At 47.7% G+C, this 17,890-nt stretch overlaps 1 protein-coding gene across 1 annotated transcript in view; it reads left to right on the top strand.

Moving 5' to 3' along the window:
• Positions 1–1,460: 1,460 nt before the first annotated feature.
• Positions 1,461–17,890, top strand: part of LOC146356522 (uncharacterized) — a 29,327-nt gene continuing 12,897 nt past the window's right edge. The window contains 8 exon segments of the mRNA XM_084830159.1: positions 1,461–1,519; positions 5,515–6,075; positions 7,969–8,095; positions 8,389–8,492; positions 8,916–9,024; positions 10,899–10,991; positions 14,167–15,052; positions 16,250–16,308. Coding sequence (XP_084686285.1) covers positions 5,695–6,075; positions 7,969–8,095; positions 8,389–8,492; positions 8,916–9,024; positions 10,899–10,991; positions 14,167–15,052; positions 16,250–16,308 — 1,759 coding nt within the window. The 5' untranslated portion in view covers positions 1,461–1,519; positions 5,515–5,694.

Genomic DNA, 17,890 nt, shown 5'->3' with positions numbered 1-17,890 from the left:
TTGCTATGATGCCCTCTATATACCTCCCCTAGAGAAAAATTCCTGGAATACATTCTCTGCTCTTTATCTAATCAATCTCCCCTTGATCAAATGTTATTCTATTTATTGCATTTATATCCCGCCTTTTTTCCTCTTGCAAGGAACCCAAGGCAGCTTGATCAGATCTGTATCTTGTTGGCTGGTAATAAGGTATATATTACTGCTCTGGTTGCCCTGGCTGCAAGTAAGTTAAGAGCTAGGCACCAAAAACGCACATAATTGCATCCCAATGTGGGGCCCATATAAACGTCGTTCTCCTTTATATGTGTCGGCGTAGTATCCTGTTGGGGAGCTTTTGAGCCATGTCAATGCGATCTTGCATTTTTATACTCTTTTTACTCTTCAGTTTACCATTTTTAGGTGCAAATCCTATGCATGTTTAGTCGGGAAAAAGTCGTAGAATCACAGAACTACGACTATGGTTGGGAAGGAGCCTATAAGGCCATTGATTAGCCTGCTCAGTGCAGGGATCCAAGTCAAAGCATCCCTGACAGATGGCTGTCCAGCCTCGTCTTGAATGCCTCCAGGGTGGGAGAGCCCACCACCTCCCTAGGTAATCGGTTCCATTGTCTATTGCTCTAACAGTCAGGAAGCTTTCCCTGATGTTGGAATCTGGTTTCCTGTAACCAGAGCCCATGATTCCATGTCCTGCATTCTGGGATGATTGAGAAGAGATCCTGGCCTTCCTCCCTGTGACAACTTTTCAAGTACTTGACAAGCTCTCTCATATCTCCCCTCAGCCTTCTCAAGGCTAAACATGCCCAGTTCCTTCAGTCTCTCCTCACAGGGCTCTGTTTCCAGTCCCCTGATCATCTTCGTTGCCCTCCTATGAACCCTCTCCAGTTTGTCTGCATCCTTCTTTAAGTGCGGTGCCCATGGCTGGTTGGGCCACGCTGGGAGATGTAGGACTTTTTTTCCTGTCTAAACATGCATAGGATTGCAACCTTACTGTATCTTACCTTACTACTTTTACGGTATTCCACTTTAGCTTATTGTCCTATTTGTATTTTATTTTAAATATATCAAATTGTGATGGCTTTTCGCTTTTAGCAATCAAGAGAATTCAATTCAAATAAGCAGATGGCGGTTGTTTTTAAAACAGGATGGGTGTTGATAAAGGTCACCAAGACAAGGACAGGAATTTCAGGGGCTGAGGATTGCTCAAGCAGAGGGAGGCACATTTGGGGGAGAAAAATGGAGACAGACTGATGATTGAATCATGAGTGAGGGTCTCAATGTCAACACCTCCATTGCCAGACACTGGATTTTCTCTCCAGCGCGGCACAGATTCAAAAGGTCCATCCTTTGTGCATCCAGTTGTTGAGACGATGCAAGGGTTAAAGCGAGGGAGACCTGATTCCTAGACAGAAAAGACAAAGAATGAAAGAAAAGAAGCACTTCCTCCCCCTCCCCCCTTTCTCATAGAAAAGTAGCTTTTGATTTTCCCACTTGTAGCATCAGCCACCTCCAAGGGGACCTGGTGAGTGCAGAGTGTTTTCAGGGGAGTCTGGGGGGCTGCGCTGGAGGGTGAGAAATGCAAGCCGGGGCGGTGGGCTGCAGGTTTCGTGGTTTCGGGTTCGTTGTTCGGGGATGCTCTTGGATCCTGCATTGTTAGTCGAGGCACAGGTGATCCACCAATTATGTCCTGATCTGGACAGAGATAGCCTAGCTACAGTTACCCATGCTCTGGTAACCTCTCGTCTGGATTACTGCAATGTGTTCTACGTGGGGCTGCCCTTGAAAACGGTCTGGAAACTTCAGCTGGTCCAAAATAGGGCAGCGAGATTGTTAACAGGGACTGGACAACGAGCTCATATTACGCCAGTACTTTTCCAGCTGTACTGGCTGCCAGTCCATGTCCTGGCCCGATTCAAAGCGCTGGTCTTAACATTCGAAGCCCTTAACGGCTTGAGGCCAGGTTATCTGAAGGATAGCCTGCTCTCATATGAGCCTGCCTGGACCCTAAGATCATCCCCAGCAGGTCCTTCTCCGTGAGCCCCTGCCAAAGGAAGTGAGGCGGGTGGCTACCAAGAAGAGGGCCTTTTCTGCTGTGGCACCCCGGCTGTGGAATGAATTCTGTAGAGAGGTTCACCTGGCGCCCACGTTGTACTCCTTTCGGTGCCATGTGAAGACCTTTTCTATTTTCCCAGCTTTTGAGCATTTTAGGGCGCGATCCTATGCATGTTTAGACAGAAAAAAGGCCTACAACTCCCAGCGTGCCCCAGCCAGCGTCCGGAGAAGACCTCCGTGTTTTCCCTGGCATTTTTGTCTTTCTGCTTCTGTTGTAAATCTGTTACTGTTTTTTTAAATCTTTGCACTGCTGCTAGGTTTTATTTGGGATTTTTTTTAGTTTTAAACTTTTATATTATATTTTATCATGTTGCATTTTCTGGCTTTCATTGTTGTGAACATCCCAGAGAGCTGCAGCTATTCGGCGGTACAGAAATGCAATAAATAAAATTTAAAAATATAAGAAATAAGTGCTTTGGCAGAGAAGCGGGGGCAAAGTGCAGCCATTAAATGGTACCATAGGCAGGGAGGGAGAGAGAGATCCCTCCTGGTCCTCCGTCACCCTCATTTTCACCCCAAAGGGAGTGGGATGTGTGGGAGCCGACTCCATGCAGGGTCCCTCCACCAGAATCCGCATCATGGGGCGTCTTCCCACCTGTAACATCCCCCCAAAGCATCACCCCCTTTTCCTTGTCTGATTTGGCAGTCCTTAGATCCAACTAGGAGGATAAGACACACACACACACACACACACACATCCCACAAACAAGATCAGTAATTAACCTGGCTAAAATGGTGGGGAGGAGGGGAAAAGGTTTGGCGGGCAGATGGGTGGACATTTTGGAAATGGGACAATGGAAGTCCTGTTGGGAGCTTCCCACGGGCATCTGGTTGGCCTCCATGTGAACAGAACACCAGACTAGATAGGCATAAGAACATAAGAAGAGCCCTGCTGGATCAGACCAAGGGCCCGTCTAGTCCAGCATCCTGTTCACACAGTGGCCAGCCAGATGCCCACGGGAAACCCACAAGCAGGGCATGAGCACAACAGCACCCTCCCACCCATGTTCCCCAGCAACTGGTGTACATTGGCTCCCTGCCTCTGCTACTGGAGGTAGCACATGGCCATCAGGACTGATAGCGATTGATAGCCTTTTTGTCCAGGAATTTGTCCAACCCGCTTTTAAAGCCATCCAAATTGGTGGCCATCGCTACATCCTGTGGTCGTGAGTTCCATAGTTTAACTGCGCTGTGTGAAGGAGTCCTTTATAGAATCATAGAATAGTAGGGTTGGAAGGGGCCTACAAGGCCATCGAGTCCAACCCTCTGCTCAGTGCAGGAATCCAAGTCAGAGCATCCCTGACAGATGGCTGTCCAGCCTCGTCTTGAATGCCTCCAGTGTGGGAGAGCCCACCACCTCCCCAGGTAATTGGTTCCATTGTCTTCCTTTTATCTGTCCTGAATCTCCCACTCATCAGCTTCATGGGGTTACCCCTTTGGGTTCTACTATTCTGAGAGAGGGAGAAAAATGCCTCCCTATCCACGGTCTCCACACCAGGCATAATTTTGTACACCTCTATCCCGTTACCCTCCTTTTTCTCCAAGCTAAAGAATCCCAGCTGTTGTAACCTCCTCTCACAGGGGAGATGCTCCAGCCCCTGGGTCATTTTAGTTGCCCTGTTCTGCACCTTTTCCAGCTCTACAATATCTTTTTAGGTGTGGCCTTTCGGTCTGATCCAGCAGGGCTCTTCTTATGTTCTTATGCAGGGTCCCTTCACTACGTCCACACCTGATCAGTCTCTCCTAAGATCTCCTGGAGAGGCCCTTCTTTCAAGAGCCCTGCCTTAAGTGGTACATTTGGTGGCAACCCAAGAGAAGGCCTTTTTGGTGGCTACTCCCAGGCTGTGCAATTCCCTCCCAAGGGAGGCTAGCTTTGCTCCCTCTCTGTTATCCTTCTGCCTGTCAGCAAAGGCAGCTTTATTAAGAAGGCCATTAGCCTGTAAGTGGGTGTGGTGGGTTGGGTGCCATTTTTAATAATACCTTTCTCCTGAAATTGTTATGTTTTTTATTGTATTTGAAAGTATTGTTTTATTGTTTTAATCAATTTTAATTGGTTATGTAAGCTGCCTTGGGTGCTATTGTTGTGGTAGAAAGGCGGGGTGCAAATAAAATAAATAAATATTCCTAGGGGCAGAACTCAAGACCCTGTCCTGTGAATCTGGATACACTGGGTAAAATCCAACATAAGTCCTACTTAGAATGGACCCATTGAAATGAATGAATACTATGATTCTATGGCTAATTTAAGTCTCCTTCATGACTAACTTGAGTCTCATTCATTTCAGTGGGTCTACTCTAAGTAGGACTAAGTAAACCGGTAACCTAAGTAAACAAAACCGGTTTCAACCCAGTTTACATTGATACAGCATGTTGAAGGAGAGACGATCCGGCTGGGAGTTCTGGCTTACGCAGCTATTTTGGGGGCGGGGGGAATAGAGAAAGAGGAGAGAAGATTGAGGGGAGACATAATAGAGGTCTTCAAATATCTGAAAGGCTGTCATGGAGAAGACGGAGCAGGCTTGTTCTCTGTTGCTTCCTAGCATAGGACTAGAAGCAACGGGTGATGAATGCAGGGAAGCAGATTTGGGCTAAACATTAGCAGAAATGTCCTTATGGCTAGGGCTGTTCAGTGGTGGAATAGACAACTGCCTCTGGAGGCAATGGCTTCTCTTTCACTGAAGGTATTTCAACAGAGGCTGGACAGCCATCTGTCAGGGATGCTGCAGTTGCGTTTATTTATTTATTTATTTATTTATTATTAAGGTGTGTGTATGTATGTATGTATGTATTTATTTATTTCATCGATATCCCATCTTTCCTCTTTGAGGAACCCAAGGCGGCGTACATAATCCTCCCCCTCTCCATTTTAGCCTCACAACAACAACCCTGTGAGGTAGGTTGGGCTAAGAGTCTGTGACTGGCCCAAAGTCACCCAGTGAGCTTCCATGGCTGAGTGGGGACTAGAACCCGGATCTCCCGGCTCCCAGTCCAGCAGTTTCGCCACTACACCACACTGGCTCTCTTGCTAAAATGCCATCAAGGTGGTGCACGGAAATTTAGAACAATTAAGCAGAGGGTTGAAGAAGATGACCTCCAGGGACCCTTCCAACTCTGTGTTGCTTTTGCAACCTTCTCCAAGCTGGTGCCCTCCCGATGTTTTGGACTTCAACTCCCATCAGCCTCAGCCAGCATGGTCAATGGTCAGGAATTTCGGGACTTGTAGTCCAAAATATCTGGAGGGTACTCGGATGGAGAAGGCTGTTCTACAAGACGTTGTTGGGGATGGACCAGTGGGCTGGGTGCTGTGCGTTGTCGTTCCAAACCTGATGTGGGTTTTTGGTCTGTGGGGCTGTGATGCAGGATCCACCTTTGCGTCTCCTCAACCTTTGTCTGCCTTTCTTATAGAGAGAAGCTTGGTTGCTGCCCAGAATCGGCTGCTGTTCCTTGAAAAGTACCTTCCAGCCTCAAGAGCATAATCATTCGCACCCCTTACAAGCTCTTCGCTCTGCTAGGCTTAATAACCGCACCCATTTGCCATAAGAAAGAAATTGGCCACAGAGCAAAGACATTAAGCAAAGAGTGAAGATGGAAGAGGAAGCAGGAAGAAGCTTTGACGTCACTGAGGCTCACAGCGGTGGGGAATTCTGGGAAAGAACAGTGCAGAGGATCATGGGTGGGAGCAACACTAGCTGGGCAGAACAACACAAGAGCTTCAGGGCGTTTTGTTACCAGGAGGCCGAGGGGCCCCGAGAGGTTTGCAGCCGAATCCATCAACTTTGTCACCAGTGGCTGAAGCCAGAAAGGCACACGAAAGCTCAGATGGTGGATCTGGTGATCCTGGAGCAGTTCCTGAAAGTCTTGCCCCCGGAGATGGAGAGCTGGGTCAGAGAGTATGAGCCAGTGACCAGTTCCCAGGCAGTGGCCCTGGCAGAAGGGTTTCTTCTCAGCCAGGTGGGAGAAGAGCAGGTGAGCGTGTTTTGTCCTGGTACCAAGAAGGGGCAGATGCTTTCAACAAAAACATCCCCATCAGTCGTTCATCTTCTTCTAGATTTGACCCTAGGAAGGAGTGACTCAACCCCCACAGGATAGTGGTTCTGAATAGGTGGCGCAGGCCATCCTTGGGGGATGGCGAGACAACTGAAGGGGGTTGTGAAGTTCCAGGGAAAGAAGGGATCTTTCCTCAGCCAGCAGTACAGACTGATGGGATTATTTAGCAATGATGCCTCCTTTTGGAAAGGCAGCAGAGAAAAAAAACAAAAAGGCAAAACAGAATGAGCGTTTACCAGTCCCACGTGCTCACAAGCTATTTTATAACAAGGAGACCACACTCTTCTTCAGTGAAGGAAAGAAAAACAGTTTTCTCACAATATTCTTGCATATACAGTGCAGGTACAGCGTAGAGTTTCAAAAAAGAGTTTGTTCAGACCGTTTTGTGTTCCATTCCACAGGCAGGAACAGAAGAGCAAACATACATGCTCCCAGCAATGGTGGAAGGTGGGGAGGGGGGGGAGAAATCACAGGAAACCACACTGTAGGCTATAGAGATCCTAAGGCTGGCTGTGGTCAAAATTCCCATGAACTAACTAACTGCAACACTGCCCCCTTCCCGTAACTTGTAGACGAGGTTGCAATATTCCCGTCACAGTCATCCCAGCAGAACAGGGGGTGTCTCCAGGGTCAATTTGCTGTGAGCTGGCTCCGTTTGGAGGTTGTCTGGGGCACGTGACGTCATGGCCATCCCATAGCCACCCTGGAGCTATTCGCAGAAAAACCAGATTTCCTGAGACTACTTTCAGTCCAGTTCTTTTCCTTTCTCCACGCTATAGTTGTTGTGTACCCCGACACCCTCATTGACCTTGGGTACGCTAGCCCTGGCCATGGGTGTGCCTCTCACCGTGACCCCGGTCAAGGGGTGTTTCCCAGCACAAATCAACTTGTGTCTACTCAGAAGTAACTTCCCACTGTTGTCAGTGAGGCTTGTTCCCTAGAAGCACACTCCCGAAGTTACTGAAATTCCCATCAATCGAAGTAGCGCACTTAGGAGCCTTAGAACACTGAGTAATTCCCCTGAAGGCTGTGAAGCTCGATCTCGAAGCTGCATTTCTTTGATGTTTGGTTCATTGCTTGTAGGAAGTAACTAATCTGCACCTTTGATCCTTTGCAGCATCACACAGCGGGAGCTTAATGGGGAAGGAGGAAGGGGGTAGAGCCTGGGCCAGGGGGGCAGGGAGGCTCTCTCATTGGTTGAGCTTCAGGGAGAAGGAGAAAAGGGGGTAGAGGCTGGAGGAGGGAGGCTCTCTCATTGGCTGAGCAGCCCTTGCAAATCTGATGACGTTCAGTTCCAATCCCCTCACCCCACCCAGAAGTATGTGCCTGAGAAGCGACTTATAAAGGTGCAGAGCACTCGTTCATGGAGCCCTGTGCGGACCAAAGCCGATTCCTTGACAAATCCGGGTAAGCCACCATTCACTTCTCCTTCCTTTGTCGTGGAGATCCCCTTCTCGATTAGCGGTTGTAGACACCAAAACGGCTGTGCTAACAGCCAAAGTTTCCAAGCGTTGGGAACATCTGGGAGCTTCTCCCTCTCCTCCCAGTTGGTTTCAGAAGGGACTTTAAAATGTCTCGTTCTGCTCCTTTCCTAATGCCCGGGTTGCATTATTAGACCCAACCCACAGATCCCTGTGGGCTCGCCTGTGGAGGTGTTGAAGGTTTTGGCAGGAAGAAAAGGTTTACAACAAGGTTGTCTGGGTCGTGATGGGAGTTGTAGTCCAACACATCTGGGAGGCAACAGGTTGGGGAAGGCTCCTTTACCTAATACCTCTTCCCCTTCCTTGCATGAACTCTTCACTCTTCTTTCAGGTGCAGGGGATGGGAGCCCAGACGGCCACGGGTTTCCCTGAGGCAAAGGGTGTTCCAGCAGACACCACACAAATGCCGATGTTCAGGGGGATCATGCAGGAGGCTGACGGAGGCCCCAGGTTCCTGGGTAAGGATTAGCAGGGCATATTCAAACATGGTCTCCTTCTCTCTCTTATGCCTGAGTTCCATGAGCTGCTTTTATGTTCTTGAGCATTTACGTGGGAAGACACTGTTCTCTCCAGCCTCTCTAACATATTTAAAAGGGAGTCTTGTTTCAACAGATTAAGACGTGATAGAAATGCAAACCAGCACTTTGAATGATGCCCAAAAGCTATGTGGAGAAAGCTTGACTGAGGAACTAAAACGCAAGACGTGCATCAAATATAAAATATTTTCCCGCCTTCTTTGTCTTCCTTGCAGGAAACAGAACGACACTGAGGGAGAGTGAAATGACACTGGGTGTTCCTTCTAGGCCTTCGTCTCTTTCTGCTGGCTTAGACATGGTCGCTGTGAAGTCAGGACAGGTAGGGGAGGGATCCTAAGGGATAAAGGAGAGGGACCATAGCTCAGTGGTAGAGGACCTGCTTTGCATGCAGAAGGTCCCGGGTTCGATCCCTGGCATCTCCAGGTAGGGCTAGGGAAGAATCCTGCCTGAAACCCTGGAGATCTGTCCCTGCCAGTCAGTATCGACCACACTGCTAGATGGACCAAGGGTCAATATAAGGCAGCTTCCTATGGTTGGGTTTTCCACTGCAAATCTTCCTGACCTTGAAAAAAGTCCCTGTCTTTGCTTCAGTCAAAGCTGCGCAGTAAGAAAGCTTTGCACGTGACCAAAGACGCTTTGGATCCTGCAACCAGCTCATCTTTACTGTCTTCTTGGGTTGTTACATTATCTGCTAGGATGAAATGTTTTCTTCTTCTTCTTCTTCTTCTTCTTGACCTTTGAGAAGGTGGCTGGGTATTCCAGAGAGGAGGAGTGGGCTCTGCTGGATCCAGGCCAGAGGGCTCTGCACAGGGGAGTCATGGAGGAGATCTGTGGAAATCTAGCCCCTCTAGGTAAGGTTTCCTCTTTCCCTTGGCTGATTGATAGATTGACAAAAATGGCTGGTCTGTGTTCCTGGGATATTCTATTATTCAAAAAATGTATTAGTTGCTATTCCAGCTGCAGCCCACATAAAACCATAAAAACAACTAAGGGCGCAATCCTATGCAGATAGGCGGCTGCCTCCGAACTCAGAGGCGAGTGCCTATCCAATGCAGGGCAGGAGAAGCGCAGAGGGGATCGTTCCCTCCATGCTTCTCCTGCCCTGAATTTGCGGCTAGACAGCTGATTTCGGCTGTCTAGCCACAGGAAGGCGGTGCAGGGGAGGAGGCTGCCGGACGACACATAGGATGTGTCGTGCCGACATTTCCGCCTTCCTTGCCCTGAAACGCCCCGTTTGGGCCACTCCATGCTCCTCTTGTGAGCGCAGAGCATGAGGCTGTTCGTGCTGCTTGCGAGGCAGTGCAGAAGTGGGGGAAGGTTGGTTCTCCAGGAACCGACCTCGGAGCGCAGGGAAAACCAGGTATCCTATGGCTGACTAGCGGCCATAAGATTGCTCCCTAAGAGTCTTCGTTGTTTTAATTGTGGTTATAATGCTTTTATATTTTATATTGTTTTATCCTGTGCTTTTTGGCTTTAATTTTTCTGAACCGCCCAGAGAGCTTCGGCTAATGAAATGAAATAGAAATAAATAAAATCTTGAGGCACCTTAAAGACTAATACATTTAGGGCGCAATCCAGTGGGGATGGTTGGCTGCCTCCAAACTCGGAGGCGACTGACTATCCAATGCAGGGCAGGCAGAGCGCAGAGGGGACCTTCTCCTCCGCATTCCGGCTGCCCTGCATTAGCAGCTAGATGGCCGATATCGGCTGTCTAGCCAGAACGGGGAGAGGCCAGATGGCGTATAGGAAGCGTTGTTACAACGCTTCTGCCATCCCCTCCGTGCCCCTGGGAACTCCCCCTTTTCCCACGCTCCACACTGCTCTTATGAGCACGGAGTCGGGAACAAGCCGCGTCTCATACGAGGCGGCAGGGGCGGGAAGGCAGTTTTCTGGGAACACCGCTATTCCTGAACGCTGAATAATCCTGTGGCTGTCCAGCCACTGTCTAGCAGCCATAGGATTGCGCCCTTATTCTGGCATAAGCTTTTCTGGACATTGTCCACTTCATCAAATGCATCAAGGGTTACCCTCAGCCACAAACGCCTGTCCATGAAAGCTTATGCTGGAATAAATGTGAGAGTCTGGAAGGTGCCACAGGACTCTTTGCTGGTTTTGTGCAACAGACTCATATGGCTATCCCTGTGTAAATCCATAAAAGTAATGGCAAAAGACTCTCACCCTCCTCTTCTGAGCTGGCAGGTTTGTGGAGTCTCTTCACCTCTTCCCTGATGGCCATCTTATAGCCCCTGTCGATGGACTCAGACTATCCAAGGAACTGCATTGATTCAACTTTGGAGGGAGCAGGATGTTCCAAGAGGGCCCTTCCTCCAAGCTGTTTTTTCTCTCACTTGTGGTATAGCCAAGAAATAGACTGACTGATGCTTCTTATTCCAAGCAGTAACCTTATGGGAGGGGCCATAGCTCAGTGTGATAGAGCACATGCTTGGCAGGCAGAAGGTCCCAAGTTCGATCCCCGGCTTCTCCCGGACAGCTGCTGCCAGTCCGTGTTGACAATACTGGGCTAGATGGACCAATGGCCTGAGTCAGCATAAGGCTTCCTATGTTCCTTCCTGCTGCGTTCCTACATGCAGGAGTTCCCAGTATATTGCCATCCTTCTTTTGATCTGTTGGGGAGGCTTCAACCTGGCTGTTTTTGAACCTCTGTATGTTTGCTATCGTTGGAACTCCCCAGAGTGATTTCTCTGCTTCTCTCCTCTTTAAAAAGGGCTTCTGGTTCCCAGATCTGACCACATCTTCTGGCAGAAAGAAGGAGAAGATCCATTTGTCGAGGGTACTGTGGAACGGGAGAGATCAGGAGGTAGGTGCTTACGGGTGCAATCCTATGCATGTTTTGACAGAAGAAGGTCCTACAACTCCCAGCATTCCCTAGCCAACCATGGTGGCTGGGGAATGCTGGGAGTTGTAGGACTTTTTTCTGTCTACACAAGCATAAGATTGAGCCCTATATGTGGTGGGATCCTTTCTCAGGCATATCAGGCTGTGCATTCTTCTGGCAGACATTTCTTCTGGCTAAATGTCACCCTTTTGAGAGATCTGTTGGAGAGATCTGTTGGAGAATCACTGGGGGGACAACTGGAATAGGAGTAATTTCAGTCATAGAATCACAGAACAGTAGGGTTGGAAGGGGCCTATAAGACAATTGAGTCCAACCCCCTGCTCAATGCAGGAGTCCAAGTCAAAGCACCCCTGACAGATTCCAGCCTCATCTTGAATGCCTCCAGTGTGGGAGAGCCCACCACCTTCCTACATCATGGGTTCCCTTGTCATATTGCTCTAACAGTCAGGAAATTTTTCCTGATGTTCAGCTGGAGTCTGGCTTCCTGTCACTTGAGCCCATGATTCCGTGTCCTGCACTCTGGGATGATCGAGAAGACATCCGGGCCTCCCTCCCTGTGACAACCTTGCAAGTACTTGAAGAGCGCTACCATATCTCCCCTCAGCCTTCTCAAGGCTAAACATGCCCAGTTCTTTCAGTCTCTCCTCATAGGGCTTTGTTTCCAGTCCCCTGATCATCTTTGTTGCCCTCCTCTGAACCCTCTCCGGTTTGTCGGCATCCTTCTTCAAGTGTGGTGCCCAGAACTGGACACAGTACTCCAGATGAGGCCTAACCAGTGCTGAGTAGAGGGGAACTAGTACTTCATAGGATTAGGAAGCTATACTTCTATTAATGCAGCCCCAAATAGCATTTGTCTTCTACTTTTTCATTCCTACAGACATAACTAGATTGAAACCAGTTTCAGTCCCTCCATGCTCAGTTCTTCATAGAATCATAGAACAGTGGGGTTGGAAGGGGCCCAAAAGACAATTGAGTCCAACCCCCTGCTCAATGCAGGAATCCAAGTCAGAGCATCCCCGACAAATGGCTGTCCAGCCTCATACTGAATGCCTCCAGCATGGGAGATGCCCACCACCCCCCTGGGTAATTGTTTCCATTGCCATATTGCTCTAACAGTCAGGACATTTTTCCTGATGTTCAGCTGGAATCTGGCTTCCTGTAACTTGAGCCCATTATTCCATGTCCTGCACTCTGGGATGTCCAAATAGAGGGGGAAATTTCTATTGAATATCAGGCCCTAAGACTAAGAATATCAGGCCCTAAGACTAATTCCACCTAAAACTAATGTCTTAGGTGGAAATTTCCAGCTGTGTTATTTGAGTACCTTCATCTGCAGATGCCAGTGACTGAACTTATGGTCTTAGGCATGCAAAGTACCTAAAGCTCTGTACACCACACTGATTGTCCATTCTACTGATCACCAGAGGCTATTTTAATGTTTTAGGCAGTATATGGGTAAGACTTTCCAAGAGTCCTTACCAGTTGTCCCTTTCTGATGGGGAACAGCTACCTGGGGTCTCTTTCTCCCTCAATTAAAAAATTCCCAGTTAGAATATATTATACTCTGCAACAATAAGGCTCAGAATTCGGTGTTCAGGTAGGAGATTCAGAACAGATAAAAGGAAGTCCTTCTTCACACAACACATACTTAAAGTATGGAACTTGCTATCACAAGATGAAGTGATGGCCACCAATCTGGATGGCTTTAAAAGGAGGTTGGACAAATTCCTGGAGAAGGCTATCAATGGCTACGAGTCCTGATGGCTAAGAGCTACCTCCAGTACCAGAGGCAGTGAACCTATGTACACCAGTTGCTGGGGAACATGGGTGGGAGGGTGGTGTTGCACTCACGTCTTACTTGTGAACAGAATGCTGGATGAGAAGGACCCTTGGTCTTTTTATGTTCTTACTTTTAAATACACATAATTACTGTGAAATGAACAGGGAACCAATAGTATTATTCCCTACACATTCCCCACCAATTGTCCTTTTTTGTCCGTCCGCTCCATCCCCCCACCTTGGAACTCCAGCTCCCTCGGAATCTTCACATATACCCCCCATACACATACTCTGCTCTTGGGAAAGTAGAGTCTTTTTAAAAGTTATAGGGGGGGGCATCACTTTGAAGAGGTTGCAGGAAGACGTATCTCCAAACTAAGTATTTCCCAGTCTGTTATTTATTTATTTTATTTAAGCTGGCTTTAGTATTAGTCCAAGCAGCAATTAATTGGTTTTGTTCCCAGATCTGAGGTCCTAGAGATGACCGATCAGGAAAGAGATCTTGGGTTTGTGGTGGACAGCTCAATGAAGATGTCAACCCAGTGTGCGGCCGCTGTAAAAAAAGGCAAACTCCATGTTAGGCATAATTAGAAAAGGGATTGAGAACAAAACGGCCCATATCATACTGCCCCTATACACATCTGTGGTGCGACCACACTTGGAATACTGTATCCAATTCTGGTCACCACAGCTAAAAAAAAAAAGATATTGTAGAGCTGGAAAAAGTGCAGAAAAGGGCAACTAAAATGATCCAGGGGCTGGAGCATCTCCCCTATGAGGGAAGGTTACAACAGCTGGGCTTGTTTAGCCTGGAAAAAAGGAGCGTAAGGGGGGACATGATAGAGGTATACAAAATTATGTGTGGTGTGGAGGAAGTGGATAAGGAGACATTTTTCTCCCTCTCTCAAAATACCAGAACCCAAAGGGGTCATCCCATGAAGCTGATTGGTGGGAGATTCAGGACAGATAAAATAAAAGCCTTCTTCACACAGTGCAAAGTTAAACTATGGGATTCTCTACCACAGGATGTAGTGATGGCCACCAATGTGGATGGCTTCAAAAGGGGGTTGGACAAATTCCTGGAGGAAAAGGCTACCAATGGCTACTAGTCCTGATGGCTATGAGCTACCTCCAGTACCAGGGGCAGTGAGCCTATGTACACCAGTTGCTGGGGAACATGGGTGGGAGGGTGCTATTGCACTCATGCCTTGCCTGTGGGTTCCCGGTCGACAGCTGGTTGGCCACTGTGTGAACAGAAAGCTGGACTAGATGGACCCTTGGTCTGATCTAGCATAGCTCTTCTTATGTTCTTATGTCCTGTTCCTTTGTGATCAGAATTCTCTTTTGATTCCTTCAGCTGATGGGAGGGAGATCAGCAAAGACAATGAACAGCAGAGAAGGAAAACTGAAGGAAAACAGATGTGGGGGATAAGATCCTTTTCTCTTGAAGGAGCTGACTTCCATGAAATTCCAATACTAGAAGAATGTCTTGAAGGAAATAAAAAGATTGTTTACAATAGGAAGAAACTGTTGAAAACTTCTGAGTGTGGAAGAACCTTCAGTCCACAGTTATACTTTACCAAACGTCAAAGAATTCAGACAGGAGAGAAGCCCTATAAATGCTCAGAGTGTGGGAACAGTTTCAGTAATAAAGCAAACCTTAAATCACATCAAAGAATCCACACCGGGGAGAAACCCTACAAATGCTCAGAGTGTGGGAAAAGTTTCAGTCATAGCATGAATCTTAAATCACATCAAAGAATCCACACAGGGGAGAAGCCTTACCAATGCTCAGAGTGTGGGAAGCATTTCAGTCATAGTATGAACCTTAAATCGCATCTAAGAGTCCACACAGGCGAGAAGCCCTATCAATGCTCAGAATGTGGAAAGAATTTCAGTCACAGCATGAACCTTAAATCACATCTAAGGGTCCACACAGGGGAGAAGCCCTATCAATGCTCAGAATGTGGAAAGTGTTTCAGTCACAGCATGAACCTTAAATCACATCAAAGGGTCCACACAGGGGAAAAGCCCTACAAATGCTCAGAGTGTGGACAGAGTTTCAGTCATAACATGAGCCTTAAACTGCATCAAAGAATTCACACAGGGGAGAAGCAATAGAAAAGTTGAGAGTGTGGAATGAGCTTCCGTCATTGCAAAAGCATGAGATCGCATCAAAGAACATACATAGGGAGGAACTGTGTAAATCTTAGCAATGCTGGGAATGTGGAAAGATCTTTCGGGTCAGCACAGCCCTTCATTTCGAAAGATTCAGAAAACCCAGGGGAAGTGTAGAAATAATTATAGAGGGGGGTTTTCTAGCCAAACACCTTTACCAACCAACAGAAATTCCTCACAGGGAACCAACTCTATCAATGCTGAAAACAAAATTGAAACTTTGATCGAGATGACTGGAGTACTGCAGTCAGTTGTTAGTTCTACTTGGGCATTAAACTCCTGTTGAAGCCAACATCTTCTAGCTTTTTCGATTAGTCTTGTGATTAGGCCTGTTGTGAACTAAGTTTGCCACCAGTGACATATGAGTCCGAACTCCCACAAGGAGAGAACCATAAGTACCACTGCCTGCTTGAGGTGTATTTTGTAAGCCAAAGGGCTTCCATAGTGGCATAATATTGTGTGTGTGTGTCTTGCTTCTCAAAACCCTGCATTGAGAGCATTTTTTTTAATCTCCCCATTCTGTCCACTTTCTCCAATAATGTCTAATTAAACAATGTCATGTTGGACCCTTCACTGCCTACTCTTTCTCATTAATCACTCCTCGGCCCCTCATGGCCTTGGAGTGCAAGGTTGTCCGAGAGCAGCAGTCCGTATCAAAGAAAGGAAGGATAGGATTGTCCCTCTCACATAGTACTAGCTTACCAGAACACTAGAATAGATTTCTCCCTCTCTCAAAATACTAGAACCCAAAGGGGTCTTCCCATGAAGCTGATTGGTGGGCGATTCAGGACAGATAAAAGGAAGGACTTCTTCACACTGTGCATAGTCAAAGTATGGAATTCACTAACACAAGACGTAGTGATGGCCACCAATTTGGATGGCTTTAAACGGAGGTTAGACAAATTCCTGGAGGAGAAGGCTATCAATGGTTACTAGTCCTAATGGCTCTATGCTGCCTCCAGTACCAGAGGCAGTGAGCCTATGTACACCAGTTGCTGGGGAACACGGGCAGGAGGGTGCTGTTGCCTTCATGTCCTGCTTGTGGGTTTTCCGTAGGCAGCTGGTCGGCCACTGTGTGAACAGAGCGCTGGTCTAGATGGACCCTTGGTCTGATCCAGCATGGCTCTTCCTATGTCCTTCTGTTGTTCTTCTGATGATGCTGTGATTTAAGTGAGCTTAAAATGCAAAACTGCACATGCTCAATTTTATTTTATTTTTTAGGTTGGCAAACGGTTCTGTTATTGCTCTATAATGACAAACAGGAGTGTAGAAGCAGTTGTAAATCAGGGAACAGAAATGTTAGTTGCGTGCTTCAGCAGAAGTAAGACACACAGCTATCTTAACGGGGGGTCCATAAGACCATTCAGAGTCTAAAAATTACCTAGCTGCACCGCTCTTCTGTTCTGAGCAAACAAGATCAGAGTGTATCCAGAGTAAATGCAAAAGCCATAAACGGGGGGGGGGGGGGGAGGCGTGTTGTAAGAGTCTTAATTAATCATTTATGAAGTGAAACACTTTCCTCACTTGGATGGTTGGGAAATCTGGGTGGGAAAAGGAGAATGTCCCCTTGAAATCAGGCTGGAATTCTGTCAGGGAAACAACACTATGCGCATTGGAGGCTGGGTGGCTCCGGTTTCAGAGGGGTGGTGATTCCATTCTGGGTTTTACTTCGAACCAGACCGACCTCTAAGGGTGCTATCCAAGGTGCTGTAGCCATTATGGGGATCATAAAATCATGGAATAGTAGGGTTGGAAGGAGCCTATAAGAGACTTGAGTCCAACCCCCTGCTCAACGCAGGAATCCAAGTCAGAGCATCCCTGACAGATGGCTGTCCAGCCTCGTCTGGAATGCCTCCACCTCCCTAGGTCATGGGTTCCATTGTCAGATAGGGTTCAGCACCTTGGATAGCATCTTTAGAGTCCTGGCTGGTTCTAACTAAAACCCAGAATGGGTTCACAGCCCCACCAAAATCGGAGCCGCCAGCCTCCGCTGACCAGCTCAGGGGAGCTATAGCCTCTGACACCGATTCTGAGTCAGAAGGGGACGCTGCAGAATCTGGCCCAGCCATGGGAAGCCAGGAGCCTGAGGACTCAGTTCCGTCAGGCGTCCCAGTGGCTTGCCAGCCGGGAGGAGAGCAGACCCAGGAGACTGATACAGCCGATCTGTCTCAACAGCCAAGAGACCTAACCATGGTGGAGGCCCCTGCTTCTCGACCATGGGAGCCTTCCATGGGAATTGGGAAGAGGTTTCTGCAGGACAAGGAGTTTCAGGGGTGTCTCCTGTACTGTGTCGTCAATTAAAGAGGGCAAGAGGCGACTCTACACATGGACATCACCACGTGGTCAATATCGAAATCAGATTGATTATGTCCTTTGCAGCCAAAGATGGAGAAGCTCCATACAGTCAGTAAAAACAAGACCTGGAGCTGACTGTGGCTCAGATCATGAGCTTCTTATTGCAAAATTTCGGCTTAAATTGAAGAACGTAGGGAAAACCACTAACCCATTCAGGTATGACCTCAATCATATCCCTTATGAATATACAGTGGAGGTGAGGAATAGATTTCAGGGATTAGACCTGATAGACAGAGTGCCTGAGGAACTATGGATGGAGGTCCGTCACATTGTTCAGGAGGCAGCAACTCAATCCATCCCAAAGAAAAATAAATGCAAGAAAGCCAAGTGGCTGTCTGATGAGGCTTTACAAGTAGCTCACGAAAGAAGGGAAGCGAAAAGCAAGGGAGAAAGGGGAAGATATACCCAACTGAATGCAGAGTTCCAGAGAATAGCAAGGAGAGAGAAGAAGGCCTTCTTAAATGAACAATGCAAAGAAATCGAGGAAAACAACAGAATGGGAAAGACTAGAGATCTCTTCAAGAAAATCGGAGATCTCAAGGGAACGT

The sequence above is a fragment of the Heloderma suspectum genome, chromosome 2 (genome assembly GCF_057233095.1).
Source record: "Heloderma suspectum isolate Gila_16-S chromosome 2, 16-S_ref, whole genome shotgun sequence".
Lineage (NCBI taxonomy): Eukaryota > Metazoa > Chordata > Lepidosauria > Squamata > Helodermatidae > Heloderma > Heloderma suspectum.
This window is presented reverse-complemented; position numbering and strand designations above follow the sequence as displayed.